The sequence below is a fragment of the Lathyrus oleraceus genome, chromosome 4, assembly GCF_024323335.1.
Source record: "Lathyrus oleraceus cultivar Zhongwan6 chromosome 4, CAAS_Psat_ZW6_1.0, whole genome shotgun sequence".
Lineage (NCBI taxonomy): Eukaryota > Viridiplantae > Streptophyta > Magnoliopsida > Fabales > Fabaceae > Lathyrus > Lathyrus oleraceus.
Genome location: NC_066582.1, coordinates 379,046,936 through 379,073,841, shown reverse-complemented (window position 1 = coordinate 379,073,841; position 26,906 = coordinate 379,046,936). Strand labels below are relative to the sequence as shown.

The 26,906-nt window shown below is 35.2% G+C and overlaps 1 protein-coding gene across 1 annotated transcript; it reads left to right on the top strand.

Annotated features, from left to right (window-relative positions):
• Window positions 1-494: 494 nt before the first annotated feature.
• LOC127075556 (DExH-box ATP-dependent RNA helicase DExH3) lies at window positions 495-16,525 on the top strand. Its single transcript, XM_051017020.1, has 19 exons — window positions 495-921; window positions 1,294-1,448; window positions 1,636-1,723; window positions 1,831-2,067; window positions 2,886-2,981; window positions 3,766-3,954; window positions 4,142-4,301; window positions 4,398-4,528; window positions 6,097-6,267; window positions 8,948-9,220; window positions 10,066-10,260; window positions 11,783-11,986; window positions 13,203-13,272; window positions 13,377-13,525; window positions 14,121-14,429; window positions 14,536-14,595; window positions 15,182-15,334; window positions 15,437-15,547; window positions 15,685-16,525. The coding sequence occupies exons 1-19, from the start codon at window positions 679-681 to the stop codon at window positions 16,153-16,155; spliced, it is 3,465 nt and encodes a 1,154-aa protein (XP_050872977.1). The 5' UTR covers window positions 495-678; the 3' UTR covers window positions 16,156-16,525.
• The last annotated feature ends 10,381 nt before the right edge of the window (window positions 16,526-26,906 follow it).

Here is a 26,906-nt window from a genome sequence, read left to right as displayed (position 1 = left end):
GAGACGTTATAATCGGGTCGATCATTAGTTTATTGTCAGTCCAATGTAACCAATTATTATATCATCAATGAATTTTTTTTCATTACTATTTTTTATTTATTAAATAATAAAAATTAATAATTAATAATTAAAAAAATTAAAAAAAAATTAAAAAAAAAAATACACTAGCATTGACGCCTCCTCATGAGGGCCAATGCATGCACCACTAGCATTGACGCCTCCTCATGAGGGATCCAATGCATGCACCAGTGCTATTGACGCCTCCTCTTACTGCATTGGAGATGCGTCAATTCATCTAACACATCCTTTACAAAATCTGATTATTTTGTTAATTTTTTTGAATTATTGATTATTTTTGAATTTTAAAAAAAAATTAGTTATTTAAAAAAAAAATTCACGAAACTCACGTGATAGCACTAATATTTTACTAATAACTATTAAAGTTTTTTAACGAGTCATAACAATTAAAACCCGACCCGCTCTCGCTATCGATGGTTGTTGTAATTCATTCACAGTTCAAAACGATTCCCATTCTTCCACTTTGTCGAAAGCAAAACAACACACCTCATTGCAGTAGCAATCTCCACATCTCCCATCGACGAAAGCAAAACAAAAGAAGGCATCACACCACACCACCACCACCGGCACCGCGATGCCTCAACCTCCCACTTCACAACAATGCATAATCTAAAACCCGCAGCGTCTTTCCTCATAGCTCGTGCTAAGTCTCTTCACCTACGCCACTACAACTATCGCTTTGTCACTTCATCTTCACCGTCACTCTTATTCAACTTTGAACCCTCGCTTTCTTCTTTCTTATCCTGTTCTAAACCGTTTATTTCCACGCGCTGCTTCTCTGGATACTACAATCTCGAACAGTTCTCTGATGATGAATATGACTGTGAATTTGAGAACCACCAGGTTTCCCCCTTTTTTATATAATTATTTTAGTTTTTTTAATATATTTGGATATTAGGTTTTGCTTGAATTAAACTGCGATACTGAATTCACTTGATTGCAATTTGCAACCTAACATGTTATATTGTTTGTTTGGAAATTATGTATCAAATATGGAGTTAAGTTCAAAATTCTATCTGTTTTGTGGTAATTAGTTTCTGATATCTGTAATCTCAATAGTTCTAACCTAGCACCAACGCCTCTGAAAAAGTTTGTCGATGTCGGTTGTGATTAGGTTTAATTTAATCATTTTTTCAAATTACTATCGGTGTCGGCGTGTCGTGTTTATGGTAGCTGTGCTTCATAGTTTCTAAGTAAATGTAATTGTTATTGAAGGCATCATCTACTGTGGCCAATGTGGATGAGTGGAAATGGAAACTTAGTATGCTGTTACGGAATGAAAAGGATCAGGAGATTGTATCTAGAGATAAAAGAGATAGGAGAGACTATGAACAAATTGCTAACCTTGCCAAAAGAATGGGACTTTACAGGTAAAATATACCTATTTTTTTCTTTGTATGCCTTATCATATAGAATAAAACAATGTCTATTTGCATGAAGTAAATTCACTTTGATTTGATCGAATTTTAATGATAACCTCAAACTTTTAATTTAATTCTTGTTCCTTCTTGTTCTCATCAATCATCAATTTTTATTGTCTTTTATCTTAATTCATAGTGAGCTGTTTGGAAAAGTAGTTGTTGCAAGCAAAGTGCCTCTTCCTAACTACCGACCAGATTTGGATGACAAACGTCCACAAAGAGAGGTAATAGCTTGGGTAGCACCACTGGGACAGGACATTTCAACTAATAGTCTAGTATTTAGATTGATGTCATCCTACAAAAATAATCCTTCTCCCTTCCATTGTCATAGGTTGTGATTCCACTAAGCTTGCAAAGGAGGGTGGAGGGTTTAGTGCAGGAGTACCTTGATAGGCTGCAATTAAATTCTGAAAAGACAACTGACTGTTTGGATAGTGTTAATTCCACCAATCAGGTTAAAGATATAGAAATGAATGAAAATGCCAATTCTTTTGTGGACGAGTCTGTTATGGAAAAGGTTCTACAGAAGAGGAGTTTGAGGATGCGTAATATGCAAAGATCTTGGCAGGTTTGTTTTTTCTTGTTTGATTTCTTGATTTTTGTTGTTGGATATTTCGATTTGTATTACATGTTTGAATTCACAAGTTATGATCAGGAGTCTCTGTTTTAAGTAACTTATCTTGAAAATCATTTACGATAAATGATTTTAAAAAAACTACTTTCATTATGGTAAACAAACACAATAACTTATATTTTTAAAATTTTTAAAATCTGTAAAATTAATCCATAAATGATTGAATATTAAATTCACTTATCTGTAAGAAACAACTATATAAGAGTATAAAATTTATTCAAGTTATCAATCATCCTAAAGTTAATAGTGCATAAAGGATGGTGTACATAATGTCTATATTATTGATGCATAAAGAGCTTATATGCCTTGCAAGTAGCAACTTTGATTTTACTTATATGGGTACATTTGATTTGGTTTCTATATGTTCCTTTGTGCAGCCTAAACGTACCTCTACTTTTAAATGTTTTTTTTTTACGTATATGGGTAGGTTTGATTTGGTTTCTATATGTTCTATTGTGCAGCCTAAACGTACCTCTAATTTTAAATGTTTTTTTTTTTTACGTATATGGGTACATTTGATTTGCTTTCTATATGTTCCATTGTGCACAGCCTAAACATACCTCTAATTTTAAATGTTTTTTACAAACTAATATTTTGGAGTGAATTGATGTTCATGGATGTTTTTTAAAACAATACCAACTAATTATTTTCCAAGAGGAACTCCCTCTATAATTCTATTTTATAAAATAGAAAGTTATTGAAGTAATATCCACATTTTTTGGCTTCCATATATATTGTACTTTTATATATAGGAATCTCCTGAAGGCAAGAAGATGCTGGAATTCCGGAAGTCTTTACCTTCATTTAAGGAGAAGGAAGGTTTACTACAAGCTATAGCACGTAATCAGGTATAGTTGCTAGTTTCTTACTTGTATTATCAGTAGATGTCTGCCAAGTTTGCTACCGGTATGTCTGCAGTACTTTGAAATTGAAAACCCAATTACCTCTAACCCCACAACATTTTAGAATTTTGTTACGAGTACTAGACACATGAGAACATGATAATGACATGGAACTTGTTAAGTTTTAAATTGTTTAAAATCTAATATCAAATACAATTCTTGCTCATGACACCAAACTAGTAGAATGGAACACCTGCAACTGAGAAAAAGAAAAAGTTCAGGTGAACTCGACTGTACTAACACTATACTATAATATGTCCTTAGAATTCACACCTTGTTGATAAATTGCAATGACATTCCATGCCAAAACTTGACCATATTTTCAATTTCTGTTTGGTATTTGAGCTTGTATTGTTATCTTCTCATGTTTCAAATATAAAAAAAACAATTTGATTTTAAATTCTTTTTTCCTTACTCATTATTTAATTTGTATTTTTTGACTAAAAATTCATAGATGCTCTTAACATAGTTTTTCCCCATGATAAGAAGCCTTGTGCCGAGCAACAGGTTAATAGTTTCACATTCTTCTTATTAGAATAACATTTCTTTTCATTGAATCTTACAGTCATTTAATTAATTCCAAATCCTCTAGTTTATTTTTATTATTATATTTGGATCCAATAACACATTATCTGTGCGTCTAGATTTCCCGTAGGAATGAGTTGAATGTCATGAACTTTGTTGAGGTTATGCATTCATAACTGATACCTTATCTCTGAATAATATATAGGTAATAGTTATATCTGGAGAGACTGGCTGTGGTAAAACGACTCAACTTCCTCAATATATATTAGAGTCAGAGATAGAGTCCGGCCGTGGGGCATTTTGCAGCATTATTTGCACACAGCCTCGAAGGATATCTGCTATGGCAGTGGCTGAGAGAGTGTCAGCAGAGAGAGGAGAGTCTCTGGGTGAAACAGTAAGTCGCTTTTTCTTCAAATAGACCAAAACACAAACAGATGTTGTTGTACAGAAAAGATGAATACAGATGTATTCATTAAGAAAATAAAATATTCATAAATTATATATTTTGCTTTTCAATGAGATTTTAAAATTGGGAATATCTTTGTTCTTCCTGCTATACCACAACAGAGGTTTTTTGATAGGTTGGTTTCAAAGTTCGGTTAGAAGGAATGAGAGGGAAAAACACCCATCTGTTATTTTGTACCAGCGGTATATTACTCCGAAGGTTGCTGAGTGATCGGAATCTAAGTGGTATAACCCATGTGTTTGTGGATGAAATTCACGAGCGAGGCATGAATGAAGGTATATTCTCTGCTAACACCAATTTATCCATTGTATAATTCTAAGAATTAACCAAGTAGACTTATTCTTTACATAATTGGTTCTTGTTCTTCTTAGACTTCTTACTGATTGTGTTGAAGGATCTTCTTCCACGTCGCCGTGATTTAAGATTGGTATTGATGAGTGCCACTTTGAATGCGGAACTTTTTTCAAATTATTTTGGAGGTGCACCGACATTTCATATCCCGGTAAGGTGCTCCTCTAGTTTTAATTGATTGTTTATTTGTGTTGATAATTGAACTTTACTTATTATAATTGCTAGATGTTAAATGCAATTGTATGTTCATTGATATTGAAATTGTTTTGGGTGTCCCAACTGAAACTAGTGTATGTGTATGAGTTGGTGGTGGGATGGTAGGGTAGTGATTGGGTGGATAACTGTGCACGTGCTATTATATGTCCCATTCCAATTTGTGCTGCTAGGTAGTTATTTTCAATATTCCTTTCTCAATGTAGGGATTAGTGTCTGTTGGCTTAGCTTTCCAAGGTTCCCAACCTCAAACAGTTAACATAGTTGTCAAATTGTGGATCATGTTTGGAATTGTTTGTTCAATTTTTGAAATATGATTCAGAAACACACACATAAAAGGCTTATTATAAATTCATGCTTCAATACCTAAACATTTATAATGTTCCAAAGTCTCAAATAATACCTAAGTTTCACGTATGACGAAGGAGGATCAAGGGTTTCACAATAGTGATGTAGGGCATTGAAGTATTGAACAAGTGACTGCAGGAAAAAAAGGGTTTTCCCCTCCAATTAGGTACTGCAACCTGGCCAGTTTTTTTGTGGTTTGCGAAATTGACGCATTTGATCCATGTGTTTTTCACAAGTTGGCACTTCGGTTTACACGTTCTGTCCATTTCACATTCTCTAGTAGGAATATGACCAAAAAACAAGGGTAAATTTGTAGAATCATATACAGTCTTGTTAAGAAATGTGGTTGAGCCTAACTCAACCCTACAAACCGGTTGGTAGAGTGAGGATTGCCTCCACTTATAAACACATGTTCAAGTCATATATTATCCGATGTGGGACTCTTAACACACCCCCTCACGTTCAGGACTAGACAACTGGAGCGTGAAAATAAATGGTGGGTGGCCTGATAGCGGAAATCATAGTATGTGGCCCACCGGATCTTAAACGAGACTTTGATACTTATCTGATGTGGGACTCTTAACAGGTCTTAAGAACTGGGTCCCGAGTTTAACAACAATGTGTAAAGCTTCTATTACAGAGGATTGAATACATAATTATAGGACATAAAAATGAGTAATATAATGAATGGCTTTCTGAAGCCATGCTTCAGACAAACAAAAATAAAAAATAGATTAAAAAAATAGGATTCATTTCTTACTCTTCATTTATCATTTTAAGCTTTTTTTTTACCTTTCATTTTCTCTGATGTAATTGGTGAAAGATAAGTAAAAAATAGAAAACAAATTGCTAAAACTTGGGATTTGTATCAGTGATACTGATCAATAGTGCACTGGTTCATGCATTTATCACACAATTCATAGTCTTTTGTAATTTATCGTAGGATACTTAACACTCGCTTGCCAAATTTTATTGAATTGTGCAATACATACCATTTTAATATCTCTATCCATTTTAAAATTTAGGAGATTTAGTACACACTTCTAACTCTTCATATTACATCATTGTGATCATATCGGTTTACACCAGCTGCTTTGACTGTATTTGTAATGTTTTTCATGAAACAAGGCATTTTGAATGCATTTATTTGTTGTCCAGGGTTTCACCTATCCTGTAAGAGCTCACTTTTTAGAAGATGTTTTGGAAATGACTGGATATAAATTGTCTTCTTTCAACCAAGTTGATGATTATGGTCAAGATAAATTGTGGAAAACACAAAAGCAGCTTGCACCACGTAAGAGGAAAAACCAGATCACTGCTCTTGTTGAGGTATCTAGCTGGCTTAAAAACTTGGTCTTAATATTTACTTAGAAGTTTATATGATGTTTAAAGATATCTCTTTCTTAATTATTCACAATGTGTTTTTGTGTGGTGTTTGTGCATTTTTGAGAGTTACACATATGTAGTTTGATAATGTAATAAGAATCCACATTGAAAGTGTTGAACAAGAGCCAAAGATGCTTTAATACTGATGTTGTCAATATGATAAACCTCATTGAACCATTACCAAGGTATATTAGAAGAGGGGGATGTTGGATGTTCACAAAGAATGAAAACACTCCTGATAGTCCCATCTCCTTTTAATTTCTACTCATACTTTTTCTTACTATTTCCTCCCCTATATTGTGAGATAGGTAACCTTGTTCCTCTTGGTAGGGCACACTGGTAAATAACCTGGAATTTTTGTCTTGGTAAATACTCCCCTGTTAAACCTGGAGTGCTCTTCCAGGATGAAGTGATCCATTCACTCAATTCTTAAAAGTTATCTGTACTGAAGAAGCAAGATTGAATATTATAAATATTCCAAAGTCTCAATTACACATGGTGCATAAAGGGGATCTATAACTAAACAAAAATCCTTGATACATTTTAATTAGATACACTTGTTGGGCTAAGTGATTTGAACACTATTGATTGACTAATTGCAAAGTATTAACCCTAATATATAGACTATTGTACTCGAATCCTAATAATTGATAGTTAGAAAACATGAAATGAAATATATCCTATACTAATTCACACTATGGTAGTGATGTTTACAAAACTAGAAAATAAAATTATGAAATGTCCTATATCCTAAAATAGTTTAATTCACACTTATTTATAACACTCCCTCAAATTGGTAAGTGAAGTCATTTATTCCCAAATTTTAAGTGAGTTCTTGAATCCTCTTAGTTACAAGCTCCTAGTTAAGCATATCTAGTAGTTGGTGCTCAAAGAAGTTGTTATGAAACCACTATCCAACTTCTATTCCTTAATAAAGCACATGCCTATCTCAATCTATCGTCTTCTCATAACCCAATTAGATTATGAGCAATGCTGATACCCGATTTGTTGGCACAACGCAATTTCACAAGACTCACATTCCTTACTTTTTGGTTACCCAATAAGATCTTTATCAATAATAGCTCACAATATTTGACAAAATGGCAGTCTATTTCAATATGCTTGGTTTTCTCATGAAAAATTATATTTGAGGCAATATGTAATGCAGTTTGATCATCACATATTAGAGTTATTGGTCCTGTCTCTTCAAATTGAAGTTCTTTGTGTAATTGTTTTAACCAAATGAGCACACATGTTCTAGTGAAGGTAATGTAAGGTTGTGTATGTGTGGGGAAGAAAAGTCTCTCAAATCTAGAGCTTTAATGCCAATTGTGAAGAGTCTCAACCCTCAAATTGGATGATAAGGTTTGAACATGTGTTTATAAGTGAGGGTGGTCCATAACAAGACATTGTCCAATCAAAATTCTAATATATCAGAACCTATCCAAGATCCATTGGACCACCTGCTATCAGGTCACCTCTATCTGGTCACACTCAATATGTTCAATTCTATGTGTGAGGGTGTGTTAAGAATCGCATGTTGGATGAGAAAAGGAGGCATACATGTGTTTATAAGCAAGGGTAGTCATCACCTTAAAAGACGGTTTTGTAATGATGAGTTAGACACAATCAAAATTTTAATAATGTGCATGGGAGCAGATTTTCTTATTTAGTATTTACTTTTGTTTACTTTATTGGTTCATTTGCATGCATCAGCTATGGCATAATTTGGTGACAAACAATATTGATTATTCCCTCATTGTTGGCCACTTATATCTTTCCTTCAATTCATTACCGTAGTGGCTATATAGTGTTCAGTTTAGTTAGGTATAAGTTAAATATCTGGTGTACTCTCAAGAGATTTTAGGTTCCACTGTTTTGCCGACGTCATCTTTCTAATGCATGCTGATACCTTGATGTTGTGTATCGCTGCATTGTTATTCTTAAATATTTTAAATAGGGTTGTAAATTCCACTCAAACTTGAATATATAGGCATGCCTTGTTTGCCAGTCCTCCTATCCTTTTTGGTGATCATATTCTATGATAGAAGATGGTATTTTAACACACAAATTTAACAACAAATTTAGACAAGAATTTGGATGGTTAATGCAGTTCAAATATATAGTTAATTATGTTTAGTAGATGATTAATAAATAAAATAATGTACCCACAATAATTAATCATGATTTTAAATGTCATTAACCACAATATTTAGGTTCTCAAATATTCATGATTCCATTAACCATCCAAATTACATTCAAATGTACATGATTGGGATGTATTCAAATATACATGACATGGACCATGATTTGTATACACATGAATGAAAATTGTGGTTGATGACATTTAAAATTGCAGTTAATTGTATTTAATGGATGATTAATGAATTGAGACACCTTGTTCTATTCATCAACTATTGGCTGAAAATAACTATAAAAATTGTTGTAGAAAATTATTGTCCCATTTTGTGTTAGAATAACACAACTTATTATATCATTTTCTGTAATGCTTAAAATCACATGAAGTGTCTTGATATTTTGTGTTTGACCTATAAACTGAAATTGGATTCTTTTAAGTGCATTATGTTGACAAGGAATTTTCCACTTTCCTACTTTTGAATAGGATGCTCTTTCTAAATCAAGCTTCGAGAACTATAGTCCCAAGACACGTGATTCATTATCTTCTTGGACACCGGACTGCATAGGATTTAATCTCATTGAGGCTGTTCTATGCCATATATGTCGGAAGGAAAGACCTGGTGCTGTCTTAGTATTTATGACTGGGTGGGAGGATATAAGCTGTTTAAGAGATCAGCTTAAAGCACATCCTCTTTTAGGAGATCCCAATAGGGTTCTGCTTCAAACATGCCATGGTTCAATGGCAACTTCTGAACAGGTTGGTCATTTTCTTGGTTTATTTTTTATTTATGGGCGTGTAATAACCTTTGTTGTTTATCCTTCATACATATCTTTTTCATCTGATAAGCCTCTCTTATCTTTTTTCTAGCAATAAATTGAAACAAGTCATGTAAATAGGTCAGTTTATGTTTTTGTTTTCTCGTTTTGAAACTTAATTAAATAAAATACGAATGAGTTTGATTTTTATTTAGCAGGCTTTTGGTATATGTAACAATAAATAATCTGTTGGTATAACGTAGGACTTCTATTTATTACCTTTTCTCGTTCTGTGACGAAAAAAATTCCCGTTGCTGCATTTTCTTCCTTTGCTTGGCGTTCTCCATGGAAAATCTAGGGTGCCATTCATTGCAGTCTTGTAAAAATGACATAGGGGATGAATTATTAAAAGATTTTCTTAAAAAAAAATTGTCTGGAAAAGTAGATGTAAAATGCTAAAGAAATGAATGAGTATGTATCCCAGTATCATTTATTTTAGGTTCAAATTAATCTTGTTATAGAGTTTGAGGGATTCCTTAACTTTTACTTTTGTTCAGTTTTTGCTATTAAGAAAAACATTTCTTTCTTTTTTCTTTTATTTGACATAAAAAACAGATTCTTTTTCAGAAGCATTTTTTCATTAATATCTAAAAGTAGTTAATGGTAGACAATACCGAAGTTAAGTTTTTACTTAGACTGGTGCTCTATAATAATGGTAGAACCTTATTATCATGTTCAATTTCTAATAGCACTGATGATTATATCTTTTCTCATGTTACTTAATTTGACTGTATCTTACTGTATTTAGACAAATCATTTACTATCGTTGCTTTATATTCTTTGCAGAAACTCATTTTCGATAGAGCACCTCCAAATGTAAGGAAAATAGTACTTGCTACAAATATGGCAGAGGCAAGTATTACGATCAACGACATAGTTTTTGTTGTCGACTGTGGAAAAGCAAAAGAGACCACTTATGATGCTTTGAATAACACACCATGTCTACTACCTTCTTGGATTTCACAAGCATCTGCACGGCAGGCGAGTATGCATATCCTAATCTTGTACTATATTTACTTTTAACTTTTCTAGTATTCATAATTACATGGCTGCCTCTTCCTCTTCTACAGTTCTTTCAGTTCAAGCCCTCAGAAATGCATGGATTTGTTTACATAATTGATTATTTTTTCTCAAGGAAACAAGCTTTATTTAATTGACTATTTTTTCCTTTCTAAGGAAGATCTCGTCTTCCTAACTCTTTTCAATCGTCTTTTCTTTATCCTGGTAAATTCTACTTCCATCATAAAATAGGTGAGGCATATATGAATATAAAACCCAGCCCATAATAGGAAAATAAATCCGCCATGTCCGGGGCAGAGCATCATGGATTCATTTTCAGGGTACATTTGAGATGGATATTCCATCTGTCTACAGCAAAATGATTGACATAGTTAGTTCCAACATTTGCCTGGTCACATGGACAATGCCTAGCAAAGAGTTGAGGGGTGCTTCGGTTTAAACTGTTAAGATTCCAGAAACGGTGACACCATTTTGATCAAATTTAGAGGATATCAAGGGAATAGATATTTGTGGCAACTTTTATTTGCTTGTGTTTGGAGTCTTGTGCAAATGTTTCCTTTTTGGTCATGTGTTCTCTTTTGGGGGATTTCCTATCCTCTCTTCTTTTTTCCTTTGTAATAACTTATTATCTTTCGGATTTTTGTGGAAATGTTTCCTATTTTGTCTTGTGGTTTATTTTGGATGATTTCTTACCATCCCTTCTCTATTTTCCTCTGAAATTATATTTCTTTTTCTGTCCATTTTCCAAGGAGCCAAAAATGCTCAACTCTTTCCTGTCATATTTGTTTCATGAGTCCTAGAAGTTTATATGCTTGTTCTGATCCATTTCACGCTATATAATGGCCTAGAATAAGCGGTGTATGTTTTTTTCCCTATTAGCATGAAATTGTAGGAGCTAATATTTGCTGGTCGTTTCTCCCTCAATCTTTAATTAAATGTTTACTTCAAAAGTGAGGAAGGTAAAGCTTCAAGGTAGCTAGTGTTGTCCAATACTCTTTTGCATTTTTGGTTTGAAATAAATCTATCAGTTTGATGCTCCACAGTCTAGCTCCTCTAGTGATAGATTGGTCAACCCACTCTTCCCTTTTCAACATCATGAGAGTCTAGCTAATGTTTTTGTTAACATTGATCAAAGTTGATTGTTTGAGAGTATAATTCAAAGGTTTTGAGCTGAAATTTCTTTCTTTTTTCAACATCACGAGTTTGGCTTTTTTCAAGTAGAAACATCTAGTTGGTATCTCTTATGTGTCTTTAGGTTGTTAAGCTTTTACTTAAGCTAGATTTTCCCCATTTGTATGTATTCTCTCTTTTCTGTCATAGTTTTTATTTTGTTTGTATTCTAGGATACTGAAATTATTTGAAAATTTTGGGCTGCCTTCAATAGCTTTTGTTTCTATATTATACTACATGTTCATACAACATTCTTGATTTTATTATACATGTAAATAATTGTCTTTCCCTGTGTTGGCTTCTTTGTTTGCAGAGAAGAGGTAGGGCCGGTCGAGTGCAGCCAGGAGAATCCTACCACCTTTACCCCAAATGTGTTTATGAAGCTTTTTCTGAATATCAACTTCCTGAACTTTTGAGAACACCCCTGAACTCTCTTTGCTTGCAAATAAAAAGTTTGCAGGTTGAGAGCATTGGAGAATTCCTATCATCAGCTTTGCAGGCACCAAAGCCACGTGCTGTAAGTATCGTTGCTCTTCAATTGTATATTTGTGCCAATTATAAGTTCTACCAAAAAGGCAATCTTATGTCACGAAATGTATATATCAAAAGTGTCAAGAACAACTATTTATGCAGTAAAAATTAAATTACAAAAAACAAGTATTTATGCAGTAAAAATTAAATTACAAAAAAAAAAGACTTCCTTGCTAATAATTCACCGTCATTGACTTAACTAAAAGGACTTCTTTGGTAATAAAAAATACTTATGTCAAAATATGTATAATCAAATGTGTCGTTGACTTTATTAACTGCTTGAGTGGTTAGATTTTCAGAAATTGGAAATAATTTCCAACATGTTGTTAAGACATATGGTTGGACCTAATTCAACTCTACAAAACCGGTTGGTAGAGTGAGAATTGTCTTCACTTATAAACACATGTTCAGACCATATATTATCCAATGTGAGACTCTTAACACCCCCCCTCACGCTCAGGACTAGACAACTGGAGCGTGGAAATAAATGGTGGGTGGTCCGATAGCGGAAACCATAGTAGGTGGCCCACCGGATCTTAAACGAGGTTTTGACCATGTTAAGAAATGTGGTTGGGTCTAACTCAACCCTATAAAACCGGTTGGTAGAGTGAGGACTGTCCCCACTTATAAACACATCTTCATGTCATATACTATTCGATGTGAGACTCTTAACGCTCCCCTCACGCTCAGAACTAGACAACTGGAGCGTGGAAATAAATGGTGGGTGACCCGATAGCGGAAACCATAGGAGGTGGTCCACCGGATCTTAAACGAGACTCTGATACCATGTTAAGACATGTGGTTGGGCCTAACTCAACCCTACCAAACCGGTTGGTAGAGTGAGGATTGTCCCCAGTTATAAACACATGTTCAGGTCATATATTATCCGATGTGGGACTCTTAACAAATGTAAATATTCAATGTTTCAATCCTTGTATCTGACTATCTATTACCCGCATATTTTTATGATAGTATCAGTTACCCTAAAAGCATTGCACAGAAGTTTGGATATAGTGATCCACATATGCCTATAAAACTCATTTGAATTGAAAACTTCCTTCCTAGGAATGATAAGACTAAAAGTAGTATTGACCGTAGAAAACTGAGTATTAAGGAAACAGAATTTATTTCGTATTTTTGAGACCTTATAATTGGTTAGGATTTTTATAAATAAACCATATCTTCACAATTTAATGGAACAGGTTCAAAATGCTATTGGTTTTCTCACGATGATTGGAGCGTTAGATGAAAAAGAAAATCTTACCAATCTTGGTGAGTCTGTTTTTCTGTTCTATTCAGTTGGTTGCGTAGGAGTCTGTCATTATTTTCTCGGTTATCGTTGATTCCTTGATTTATTTTCATTTTCTTTCAATCAGGGAAGTTTCTCTCCATACTTCCTGTAGATCCCAAGCTGGGAAAAATGCTGATAATGGGGGCTATATTTCGGTGCTTTGATCCTGTTCTTACAATAGTTGCCGGCCTTAGTGTCAGAGATCCTTTCCTCTTGCCCCAAGACAAGAGAGATGTAAGTCATCATCTTTTTGGTGCCCATTTGAATCCAATCTTTGTTGTATATATTCGGCTATGTAGCAAGGCAGTAAATACAATTGTTCTTCAATAAATTTCTATACTATGTTTTAGATAAATGTTTCGAATGAAATTTTAAATTAGAATGCTCCTAATGTGATTGGAAAACCTTTTAATGGAGAACGACTAATCTCATCTTTAACAGGATGGTAATGATAATAATCACATCATTATATCCTTGAAAGCTTTACTTGGGTAATGTGAGGTTTCAAGATTTCTATTATTAAAAATAAAGAAAAGGAAATGTCTTAATATTATCACTATGGAATGTATAAGAAAGCTTACTTATTACTGCTGTTGAAATAAATGCGGACTTTCAGTTTAGTAACTTTTAATTTGTTTTCTTCTTCCTTTAATTGAGTGTGTATATGCCAATTTGGTTTAGATGTGAAAACTAGTCATACATATAATTTCCATTTCATCCTGGAATCTGATATTGTGCTTCCTGTGTTCTATAATGGTAATAGTCCGGTCTGATAATGCACCATTGATGAGGATCCAGTCTTTGAACTTAATCACCTTTTGTGTTACAGTTAGCAGGGACTGCTAAGTCTAGGTTTTCTGCTAAAGATTACAGTGATCATATGGCTCTTGTTCGAGCATATGAAGGATGGAAAGATGCTGAAAGAGAAGGATCAGCTTATGAATACTGCTGGAGAAATTTTCTCTCAGCCCAAACTCTTCAGGCAATTCATTCTCTTCGGAAGCAATTCAGCTTCATCTTGAAAGAAGCTGGCTTGGTAGATACAGATGCAAGCATTAATAACAAATCGAGTCATAATCAATCTCTTGTACGTGCTGTCATATGTTCTGGACTCTTTCCTGGCATAGCATCAGTGGTGGTGAGCTGTCTCTTTCGTATAATGTTATTTCAGTAGCTACCACACCTATCTTACTAGTTGAGCCTTCGTTATTTATCTATTCATTTATTTCTTCCTATGTACACAGCACAGGGAGACATCCATGTCATTTAAGACAATGGACGATGGCCAGGTTTTATTATATGCAGTAAGTGACAAACCAAATCTTATCTTTCCTATCTTCATAAGATTGCTTTATCTATCTTGTGTTATAATGTAGTCCACATTTAATGAAATATTCTTTTTGCAATTCAGATTTTTGTTGAGCATCTAAATTTTCACTTGGTTGTTGTTGATCCATGTAGCCGACCCCACTTAGTGGGGTAATGCTTGGTTGTTGTTGCTGTTGTTGTTGTATCTAAATATTCATTTGATACTGAATACTGAACTCTACTCAACTTTATTATGTTTCTATCGCATGAAAATCATGCATACACACAGAGTAAAATGGGCAACCCCTTGAGTTAATAGATTATAATTAAATAGGTAATTGGTAATCCTTTCTAATCTATCTGAGGAAACTATGCAACATGTTAGTGAATAAAAGGAATTCATAACAATTAATTATGACCAGCACTGCTTGGGTGCACATTTGTTTGAGGACCAGAACTGCAAAACCATTGGACAATTTTATGTCAGTTACCTGAGATGTTTATATTGTGAGATAGCTCTGTCTGCTTCCCATATAGTTCCTCCTCAAATTTATGTTTTTTTTCTTCTATAATTTTATCCAGAACTCAGTGAATGCACGGTACCAGACTATTCCTTACCCATGGTTGGTTTTTGGTGAGAAAGTAAAGGTCAATGCTGTTTTCATCCGTGATTCCACTGGTGTATCTGATTCAATACTTATCCTATTTGGCGGTACTCTAAGTAATGGGATACAGGTGATTTTATAGTCAATACATATTTTTCTTCCATTAGAAAGATAAGGATCCAAACATTTCAGTACAATAACCTGCTTTTGTTTTTTCCCCTGATCGGTTTAGGCCGGGCATCTGAAAATGTTAGATGGGTATGTTGACTTCTTTTTGGATCCTAATTTAGCTGACTGCTATTTGAAGCTCAAGGAAGAACTTGATAAGCTTATCCAAAAGAAGGTTTGCAGATTATTTTTTGTAACTGTATTCATTGTTTACTTATCGTTACAAGACATTGCTGTATGGTGTTATAGCTTTACCAATGTCTAGTAGGAGTTTTTTGTTTTGTTTTAATTAATGGATTTGTAATAATGCAGCTAGAAGATCCTAACATTGACATTCATAAGGAAGGGAAGTACTTGATGCTAGCTGTTCAGGAATTGGTCTCAGGGGATCAGTGTGAAGGTAGATTTGTGTTTGGCCGTGACAGCCGGAAGCCTAAGGCCTCTAACGACGAGAATAAGTTCACAAAAGATGGAACAAACCCCAAGAGCTTGCTCCAAACACTTTTGATGCGGGCAGGGCATTCCCCTCCAAAATACAAAACAAAACACCTGAAGACAAATGAGTTCAGAGCATTGGTGGAGTTTAAAGGAATGCAATTTGTTGGCAAACCGAAAAGAAACAAGCAGCTTGCAGAAAGGGATGCCGCTATAGAGGCATTGGCTTGGTTAACTCACACCTCTGACAATACTCAGCATGAAGACGATAAATCTCCTCCTGATGTTACTGACAACATGTTAAAACTCCTAGGGAAGCGTAGAAAATCAAAACGGCGTTTTGATTGACTTGTTATCTCTTGATGATTTTGTAGGTTAGTTTATCCCATTCTTTTATCTCCAGGGATGAGTAACTTAGAGCATTGTTATAGGTAAAAGGAAGACACCCATTAGTTCTTCCTAGGCATTATTTTGTGGCACCTAATTTATCTGTGATATTAGAGGTTTCTCTCTATTTTCTCATTTTCTCCCTTTTTTCAAGGGTTGAAAATGGTTCAGGAAACTATAGTTAATTTAAGGCATCCAGTTTTAGCAGTTGGTTTGCCTTTGAAAGATTGATCGAGTAATTTATCAGTCTCATTGAAGCTAAATCTAAAATCTTTTGTAACATTTATGTACACTGATGTTATATATTGTAGGTACATTTACTTATTGTCTCTATGGAGATGTAGATGTGCTTGTTTACTAATCAGCATATAAAATAATTAAATAAAAAACTGTATTGATAAAATATATTAAAATCTACCATGTAACTAAAATCTATTTCTGGGTAATAAACATGGAAAATTAAATAACAAGTCTCTTAAGTCATCACAACAAAATATCATTTGTCAATTTCTTTTTCCACCCGGACCCTTGGTGAAAAGTAAAAAATGTCTTCAATTTTTCGAAGATGTATCTTTGAATGTACTGTTTTCTAATTTTTTCAAAATTTAATTTGGTTTTGTTTTAGAGTTTGTTTGCAAATGTGTTTTTTGAAATAATCCTTAATTTTAAATCTAAAGAAAAATTCAGAGATGCATCTCCGAAAGTGTTTAATGTATTAATTATATATAGGTGTTATGATTATTTCCATGCCAATTGGTAATTTCAGGGACGACCGTAGCTACATGTTTTTTCTTAAGATTACATGCTTCCATAACTAGAGGCTCTGATACGAATTGGGCCGGCCTTTTGTATGTTTAGAACAACTAGACAAAAACATTCCCACTATGGTGGAGGAGATGATTTGGCTAACCAACTAAAGGACAAGGTAAAACAAAGTCATTGGAAAACCCGAAGTTACGTGAATTTGTTGGTTAACCATATATCGACTTTGAACTATTAGAGTGGTGTAAATATAAACATAGAGTACCAGATCAATTATTTGTGTGATGCACTCCATGTTTTTGTTTTCAAGTGCAACAATTATTAGGAATAATTGAATTAGAGTTGTAGCTATGAGTGCTATAGATGGTATATAGAGAGGAATAAAAGTGATTGATACAGGAGCTGCTCTAAGTGTTTCAATCGGCAGAGCAACCCTAGGTCGAATCTTCAACGTGCTTAGAGAGCATATAGGTAATTTGGATCCAGACCATCCCTCTTCTCCTTCTTCATTTTTTGAATTTCTTTTGAGATATCATTGTAGCTCGTTAGCAAATATTCATTTTTCAAGCTTCTTTAAGAATAAACACTACTTCTACTTCAAACATTTCAATTCCAACTATCTCCACTCATTCATTCTCAACACTTTTTTGAGTAAGTTTCTCATTTAACTTATTTTGAATTTTGAATAATGTATTAAGTAAAATAGTTTGATATATTTGCATTACGTAATAGTCAAATTTGTAATAAATAGCTTTTAGAAACATATGTATTATGGTTTTGGTTGTGCTTTTGGTTGTTATGGCAAGACTGGTATCAGAGATGCATCTCCGAATTGCATCCTTACTGGTTTTCACAGATGCATATCCGAAACTGTTCTGGATGCAAATTATGTATTTCTCTCGTATTTTTCAGTAGAAAAGGCTGCAAACGATGATAGACTGAGACTCAGTCGAGAAATGCCATTGTTATATTTGCATTATTCAACACTTTTTTGAGTAAGTTTCTCATATAATTTATTTTGATTTTTAAATAATGTATTAGGTAAGTAAGTTTGTTATATTTGCATTAGGTAGTAGTCAAATTCGTAATAGATAACTTTTAGACACATGCACTATGGATTTAATTGTGTTTTTGGTTGTTATGGAAAAATTGATATAAGTTTCTGCCATTGTTGCGGGCACAAGCTTTTTCGAAGATGCATCTCCGAATCGCATCCTTACTGGTTTTCGTAGATGTATATCCAAAATTGTTCTGGATTCAAATTGATGTATTTTTCTCGTATTGTTTCAGGAGAAATGCCTGCAAAAAACAACGTAAGAATGGGACTCGGGCGTGAAATCCAACACACATGTTTTCTGTTGGGAAAAAACAAACAAAACATAGAGAAAAAAGAGGAACACAATCACAACACAAGAACATAACGTGGAAATTCGACTGGTCGAAATCAACAAGAAGGAAACTGGTCGAATCAGAGAAAATCATGGAACCAAGGCAACCAAAGAGGTGGTGTTGCAGGCAGAGGAAGATGTGGTGGTCAAAAGCCAGACAAAAGTCACATTCAGTGTTACAATTGTCAGAAGTATGATCACTATTCTAGTGATTGTCCAGAAAAGCAGAAGAATCAAGAAACTTATGTAAAGCTGGCGAAACATGAAGAAGAAGAAACTTTGCTGATGATTACAACAAGAGATGAAGAGAGATTCAAGGATCAGTGGTACTTGGACTCAAGATGCTCATCACAGATGTCTGGAAGAAAAGATTGATTTGTCAACATAAAGCCCTCAATGAAGAACATGGTGAAATTTGCAAATGACAACACTCTAGGAACTGAAGGTGTTGGTGATGTTTTGATTATGAGGAAAGATGGCAAGATGTTAGTAATTTCAAATGTGTTGTATATACCAGACATGAAGAGTAATTTGCTTAGCATAGGGCAGTTAGTCGAAAAGAACTACAGAGTGTCGATCGAAGACAACACGATGAGAGTTCTCGACTCAAATGGAAGGTTGATCTTGAAGGCTCTAATGTCTCAGAATGAAACCTTCAAGATTGAACTAAATGTGATGGAGCATAAGTGCCTTGCAACTGCAACTAGTAGAGATGAATGAACATGGCATTATAGACTTAGCCATCTCAATTTCAAAGACATTAGAGATTTGAAGAGAAGAAATATGGTTTAAGGATTACTAGAAATCGACATTCCAAACGAAGTGTGTGAAGAATATGTGCAAGCGAAGCAACATAAGAACAACTTTAGTAAAGATGCATGAAGCAGATCGAAGGCAATTCTTGAAGTCATATACTTTGATGTATGTGGTCCTCTCCAGATGGATTCGATTGGAGGTAACAAATACTTTGTTACGTTCATAGATGACTTCAGTCGAAAACCGTGGTCTTACCTGATCCAGAAGAAAAGTGAAATGATTGAGGTATTTGCCAAGTTTAAATTTATGGTCGAAAGACAGAGCGATCGAAAGATCAAGATTTTGAGAACTGATGGTGGTGAAGAATATGTGTCGAAAGACTTCGATGCATTATGTGTGAAAGACGGGATTATGCATGAGGTGGTGCCACTCTACACTCCACAACCGGATGGAGTCGCAGAAAGGAAGAATAGAAGCATCATGAATATGGTTAGCGTTTTCTTCCTTTGGTTGGTGTTCTCCATGGAAAATCTAGGATGCCATTCATTGCAGTCTTGTAAAAATGACATAGGGGATGAATTATTAAAAGATTTTCTTAAAAAAAAACTGTCTGGAAAAGTAGATGTAAAATGCTAAAGAAATGAATGAGTATGTATCCCAATATCATTTATTTTAGGTTCAAAGTAATCTTGTTATAGATTTTAAAGAAAGTAGATGTAAAATGCTAAAGAAATGAATGAGTATGTATCCCAATATCATTTATTTTATTTTTACTTTTGTTAAGTTTTTGCTCTTAAGAGAAAAACATTTCTTTCTTTTTTCTTTTATTTGACATAAAAAATAGATTCTTTTTCAAAAGCATTTTTTCATTAATATTTAAAGTAGTTAATGGTAGACAATACCGAAGTTAAATTTTTACTTATATTGGTGCTCTATAATAATGGGAAAACCTTATTATCATGTTCAATTTCTAATTACACTGATGATTATATCTTTTCTCATGTTACTTAATTTGACTGTATCTCACTGTATTTAGACAAATCATTTCCTATTGTTGCTTTATATTCTTTGTAGAAACTCATTTTCGATAGAGCACCTCCAAATGTAAGGAAAATAATACTTGCTACAAATATGACAGAGGCAAGTATTACGATCAACGACATAGTTTTTGTTGTCGAATGTGGAAAAGCAAAAGAGACCACTTATGATGCTTTGAATAACACACCATGTCTACTAGCTTCTTGGATTTCACAAGCATCTGCACGGCAGGTGAGTATGCATATCCTAATCTTGTATTATATTTACTTTTAACTTCCAAAAAATCTCCTTTTTGCCAAGAATCTGGTTCAAACCCGTGACCTAACAGAAATCTGCAAGAGACTCAACCATCAGGACAAAGCCTCTCATTCGAAATGTAAATGGAGCCAAAATTTAATATAGAAAAACACGAACTTTGTGCAAACAGAACAAGACAAGTGGCGCGAGCTAATATTTTATTCACTTTGACAGCTACCGGGGATTCCTATCGTTTCGTTCACTGTCTTCCTTCTTCACTCTCTCTAAACCCTAGTAAATGAATTGTGCAGAATAGCTACCGGGGATTCCTATCGTTTCGTTCACTATCTTCGGGGATTCCTATCGTTTCGTTCACTATCTTCGTTTCGTTCACTGTCTTCCTTTTTGCTTACCGGTAACTGTCTGTTTGAATTGTGCAGAATCTAAATTGTTTTTTTTTCTTTTCCTACCGGTAACTACCTGTTGGGTTGACGTTTTTTTTTCTTTTCCTACCGGTAACTACCTGTTGGGTTGACAGAAACGGTATGCAAGAAGCAATTGGTACCGGAATAATGGGTAGGTTAAAAACATGAAATTTGATTGAATTATGTAAATGATGAAAATGTTGTTGTTTAATAAGAAATTGAAATGGAGAATTCCAAAAAATCCCCTTTTTGCTAAGAATCCAGCTCGAACACATGCCCTAACAAAAATCTGCAAGAGACTCAACCATCAGGACAAATGCTCTCATTCGAAATGTAAATGGAGTCAAAATTTAATATAGCAAAACACACACGTTGTCCAAACAGAACAAGACAAGTGGCGCGAGCTATTATTTTATTCACTTTGACAGCTACCGGGGATTTCTATCATTTCGTTCACTGTCTTCCTTCTTCACTCTCTCTAAACCCTAGTAAATGAATTGTGCAGAATAGCTACTGGGGATTCCTATCGTTTCGTTCACTGTCTTCGTTTCGCTCACTGTCTTCCTTCTTCACTACCGGTAACTGCCTGTTTGAACCTAACAGAAATCTGCAAGAGACTCAACCATCAGGACAAAAGCTCTCATTCGAAATGTAAATGGAGCCAAAATTTAATATAGCAAAATGCGCATGTTGTCCAAACAGAACAAGACAAGTGGCGCGAGCTAATATTTTATTCACTTTGACAGCTACCGGGGATTCCTATCGTTTCGTTCACTGTCTTCCTTCTTCACTCAGTTTAAACCCTAGTAAATGAATTGTGCAGAATAATTACCGGGGATTCATATTGTTTCGTTCACTGTCTTCGTTTCGTTCATTGTCTTCCTTTTTCACTACCGGTAACTACCGGGGATTCCTATCGTTTCGTTCACTGTCTTCGTTTCGTTCACTGTCTTCGTTTCGTTCACTGTCTTCCTTCTTCACTACTGATAACAGAAATCTGAAAGAGACTCAACCATCAGGACAAAGGCTCTCATTCGAAATGTAAATGGAGCCAAAATTTAATATTGCAAAATGCGCACGTTGTCCAAACAGAACAAGACAAGTGGCGCGAGCTACAATTTTATTCACTTTGACAGCTACCGGGGATTCCTATCGTTTCGTTCACTATCTTCCTTCTTCACTCTCTCTAAACCCTAGAAATGAATTGTGCAGACTGTGACCTAACAGAAATCTGCAAGAAACAATTGGTACCGGAATAATGCGTGGGTTAAAAACTTTAAATTTGATTGAATTATGTAAATGATGAAAATGTTGCTGTTTAATAAGAAATTGAAATGGAGAATTCCAAAAACTCCCCTTTTTGCCAAGAATCTGGCTCGAACCCGTGACCTAACAAAAATCTGCAAGAGACTCAACCATCAGGCAAAGGCTCTCGTTCGAAATGTAAATGGAGCCAAAATTTAATATAGCAAAACGCGCACGTTGTCCAAACAAAACAAGACAAGTGGCGCGAGCTAAAATTTTATTCACTTAGCTACCGGGGATTCCTATCGTTCACTGTCTTCCTTCTTCAATCTCTCTAAACCCTAGTAAATGAATTGTGCAGACCGTGACCTAAAAAAAATCTGCAAGAGACTCAATCATCAGGACAAAGGCTCTCATTCGAAATGGAAATGGAGCCAAAATTTAATATAGCAAAACGCGCACGTTGTCCAAACAAAACAAGACAAGTGGCGCGAGCTAAAATTTTATCGTTTCGCTCACTCTCTCTAAACCCTAGTAAATGAATTGTGCAGAATAGATACCGGGGATTCCTATCGTTTCGTTCACTGTCTTCCTTCTTCACTCTCTTTAAACCCTAGTAAATGAATTGTGCAGAATAGCTACCGGGGATTCATATTGTTTCGTTCACTGTCTTCGTTTCGTTCATTGTCTTCCTTCTACACTACCGGTAACTGCCTGTTTGAATTGTGCAGAATCTAAATTGTTTTTTTTCTTTTCCTACCGGTAACTGCCTATTGGGTTGACAGAAACGGTATGCAAGAAACAATTGGTACCAGAATAATGGGTGGGTTAAAAACTTTAAATTTGATTGAATTATGTAAATGATGAAAATGTTGCTCTTTAATAAGAAATTGAAATGGAGAATTCCAAAAAATCCCCCTTTTGCCAAGAATCTGGCTCGAACCCGTGACCTAACAAAAATCTGCAAGAGACTCAACCATCAGGACAAGGGCTCTCGTTAGAAATGTAAATGGAGCCAAAATTTAATATAGCAAAACGCGCACGTTGTCCAAACAAAACAAGACAAGTAGCGCGAGCTAAAATTTTATTCACTTAGCTACCGGGGATTCCTATCGTTCACTGTCTTCCTTCTTCACTCTCTCTAAACCCTAGTAAATGAATTGTGCAGACCGTGACCTAACAAAAATCTGCAAGAGACTCAACCATCAGGACAAAGGCTCTCATTCGAAATGGAAATGGAGCCAAAATTTAATATAGCAAAACGCGCACGTTGTCCAAACAGAATAAGACAAGTGGCGCGAGGTAATATTTTATTCACTTTAACAGCTACCGGGGATTCCTATCGTTTCGTTCACTGTCTTCCTTCTTCACTCTCTTTAAACCCTAGTAAATGAATTGTGCAGAATAGCTACCGGGGATTCATTTTGTTTCGTTCACTGTCTTCGTTTCGTTCATTGTCTTCCTTTTTCACTACCGGTAACTGCCTGTTTGAGTTGTGCAGAATCTAAATTGTTTTTTTTCCTTTCCTACCGGTAACTGCCTGTTGGGTTGACAGAAACGGTATGCAAGAAACAATTGGTACCGGAATAATGGGTGGGTTAAAAACTTTAAATTTGATTGAATTATGTAAATGATGAAAATGTTGCTGTTTAATAAGAAATTGAAATGGAGAATTCCATAAGAAATTGAAATGTAGAATTCCAAAAAATCCCCTTTTTGCCAAAAACCTGGCTCGAACCTGTGACCTAACAGAAATCTGCAAGAGACTCAACCATCAGGACAAAGGCTCTCGTTCGAAATGTAAATGGAGCCAAAATTTAATATAGCAAAACGCGCACGTTGTCCAAACAAAACAAGACAAGTGGCGCGAGCTAAAATTTTATCGTTTCGTTCACTCTCTCTAAACCCTAGTAAATGAATTGTGCAGAATAGATACCGGGGATTCCTATCGTTTCGTTCACTGTCTTCCTTCTTCACTCTCTTTAAACCCTAGTTAATGAATTGTGCAAAATAGCTACCGGGGATTCATATTGTTTCGTTCACTGTCTTCGTTTCGTTCATTGTCTTCCTTCTACACTACCGGTAACTGCCTGTTTGAATTGTGCAGAATCTAAATTGTTTTTTTTCTTTTCCTACCGGTAACTGCCTATTGGGTTGACAGAAACGGTATGCAAGAAACAATTGGTACCAGAATAATGGGTGGGTTAAAAACTTTAAATTTGATTGAATTATGTAAATGATGAAAATGTTGCTCTTTAATAAGAAATTGAAATGGAGAATTCCAAAAAACCCCCCTTTTGCCAAGAATCTGGCTCGAACCCGTGACCTAACAAAAATCTGCAAGAGACTCAACCATCAGGACAAGGGCTCTCGTTAGAAATGTAAATGGAGCCAAAATTTAATATAGCAAAACGCGCACGTTGTCCAAACAAAACAAGACAAGTGGCGCGAGCTAAAATTTTATTCACTTAGCTACCGGGGATTCCTATCGTTCACTGTCTTCCTTCTTCACTCTCTCTAAACCCTAGTAAATGAATTGTGCAGACCGTGACCTAACAAAAATCTGCAAGAGACTCAACCATCAGGACAAAGGCTCTCATTCGAAATGGAAATGGAGCCAAAATTTAATATAGCAAAACGCGCACGTTGTCCAAACAGAATAAGACAAGTGGCACGAGGTAATATTTTATTCACTTTAACAGCTACCGGGGATTCCTATCGTTTCGTTCACTGTCTTCCTTCTTCACTCTCTTTAAACCCTAGTAAATGAATTGTGCAGAATAGCTACCGGGGATTCATATTGTTTCGTTCACTGTCTTCGTTTCGTTCATTGTCTTCCTTCTTCACTACCGGTAACTGCCTGTTTGAGTTGTGCAGAATCTAAATTGTTTTTTTTCCTTTCCTACCAGTAACTGCCTGTTGGGTTGACAGAAATGGTATGCAAGAAACAATTGGTACCGGAATAATGGGTGGGTTAAAAACTTTAAATTTGATTGAATTATGTAAATGATGAAAATGTTGCTGTTTAATAAGAAATTGAAATGGAGAATTCTAAAAAATCCCCTTTTTGCCAAAAACCTGGCTCGAACCTGTGACCTAACAGAAATCTGCAAGAGACTCAACCATCAGGACAAAGGCTCTCGTTCGAAATGTAAATGGAGCCAAAATTTAATATAGCAAAACGCGCACGTTGTCCAAACAAAACAAGACAAGTGGCGCGAGCTAAAATTTTATCGTTTCGTTCACTCTCTCTAAACCCTAGTAAATGAATTGTGCAGAATAGATACCGGGGATTCCTATCGTTTCGTTCACTGTCTTCCTTCTTCACTCTCTTTAAACCCTAGTTAATGAATTGTGCAAAATAGCTACCGGGGATTCATATTGTTTCGTTCACTGTCTTCGTTTCGTTCATTGTCTTCCTTCTACACTACCGGTAACTGCCTGTTTGAATTGTGCAGAATCTAAATTGTTTTTTTTCTTTTCCTACCGGTAACTGCCTATTGGGTTGACAGAAACGGTATGCAAGAAACAATTGGTACCAGAATAATGGGTGGGTTAAAAACTTTAAATTTGATTGAATTATGTAAATGATGAAAATGTTGCTCTTTAATAAGAAATTGAAATGGAGAATTCCAAAAAATCCCCCTTTTGCCAAGAATCTGGCTCGAACCCGTGACCTAACAAAAATCTGCAAGAGACTCAACCATCAGGACAAGGGCTCTCGTTAGAAATGTAAATGGAGCCAAAATTTAATATAGCAAAACGCGCACGTTGTCCAAACAAAACAAGACAAGTGGCGCGAGCTAAAATTTTATTCACTTAGCTACCGGGGATTCCTATCGTTCACTGTCTTCCTTCTTCACTCTCTCTAAACCCTAGTAAATGAATTGTGCAGACCGTGACCTAACAAAAATCTGCAAGAGACTCAACCATCAGGACAAAGGCTCTCATTCGAAATGGAAATGGAGCCAAAATTTAATATAGCAAAACGCGCACGTTGTCCAAACAGAATAAGACAAGTGGCACGAGGTAATATTTTATTCACTTTAACAGCTACCGGGGATTCCTATCGTTTCGTTCACTGTCTTCCTTCTTCACTCTCTTTAAACCCTAGTAAATGAATTGTGCAGAATAGCTACCGGGGATTCATATTGTTTCGTTCACTGTCTTCGTTTCGTTCATTGTCTTCCTTCTTCACTACCGGTAACTGCCTGTTTGAGTTGTGCAGAATCTAAATTGTTTTTTTTCCTTTCCTACCAGTAACTGCCTGTTGGGTTGACAGAAATGGTATGCAAGAAACAATTGGTACCGGAATAATGGGTGGGTTAAAAACTTTAAATTTGATTGAATTATGTAAATGATGAAAATGTTGCTGTTTAATAAGAAATTGAAATGGAGAATTCTAAAAAATCCCCTTTTTGCCAAAAACCTGGCTCGAACCTGTGACCTAACAGAAATCTGCAAGAGACTCAACCATCAGGACAAAGGCTCTCGTTCGAAATGTAAATGGAGCCAAAATTTAATATAGCAAAACGCGCACGTTGTCCAAACAAAACAAGACAAGTGGCGCGAGCTAAAATTTTATCGTTTCGTTCACTCTCTCTAAACCCTAGTAAATGAATTGTGCAGAATAGATACCGGGGATTCCTATCGTTTCGTTCACTGTCTTCCTTCTTCACTCTCTTTAAACCCTAGTAAATGAATTGTGCAAAATAGCTACCGGGGATTCATATTGTTTCGTTCACTGTCTTCGTTTCGTTCATTGTCTTCCTTCTACACTACCGGTGACTGCCTGTTTGAATTGTGCAGAATCTAAATTGTTTTTTTTCTTTTCCTACCGGTAACTGCCTATTGGGTTGAC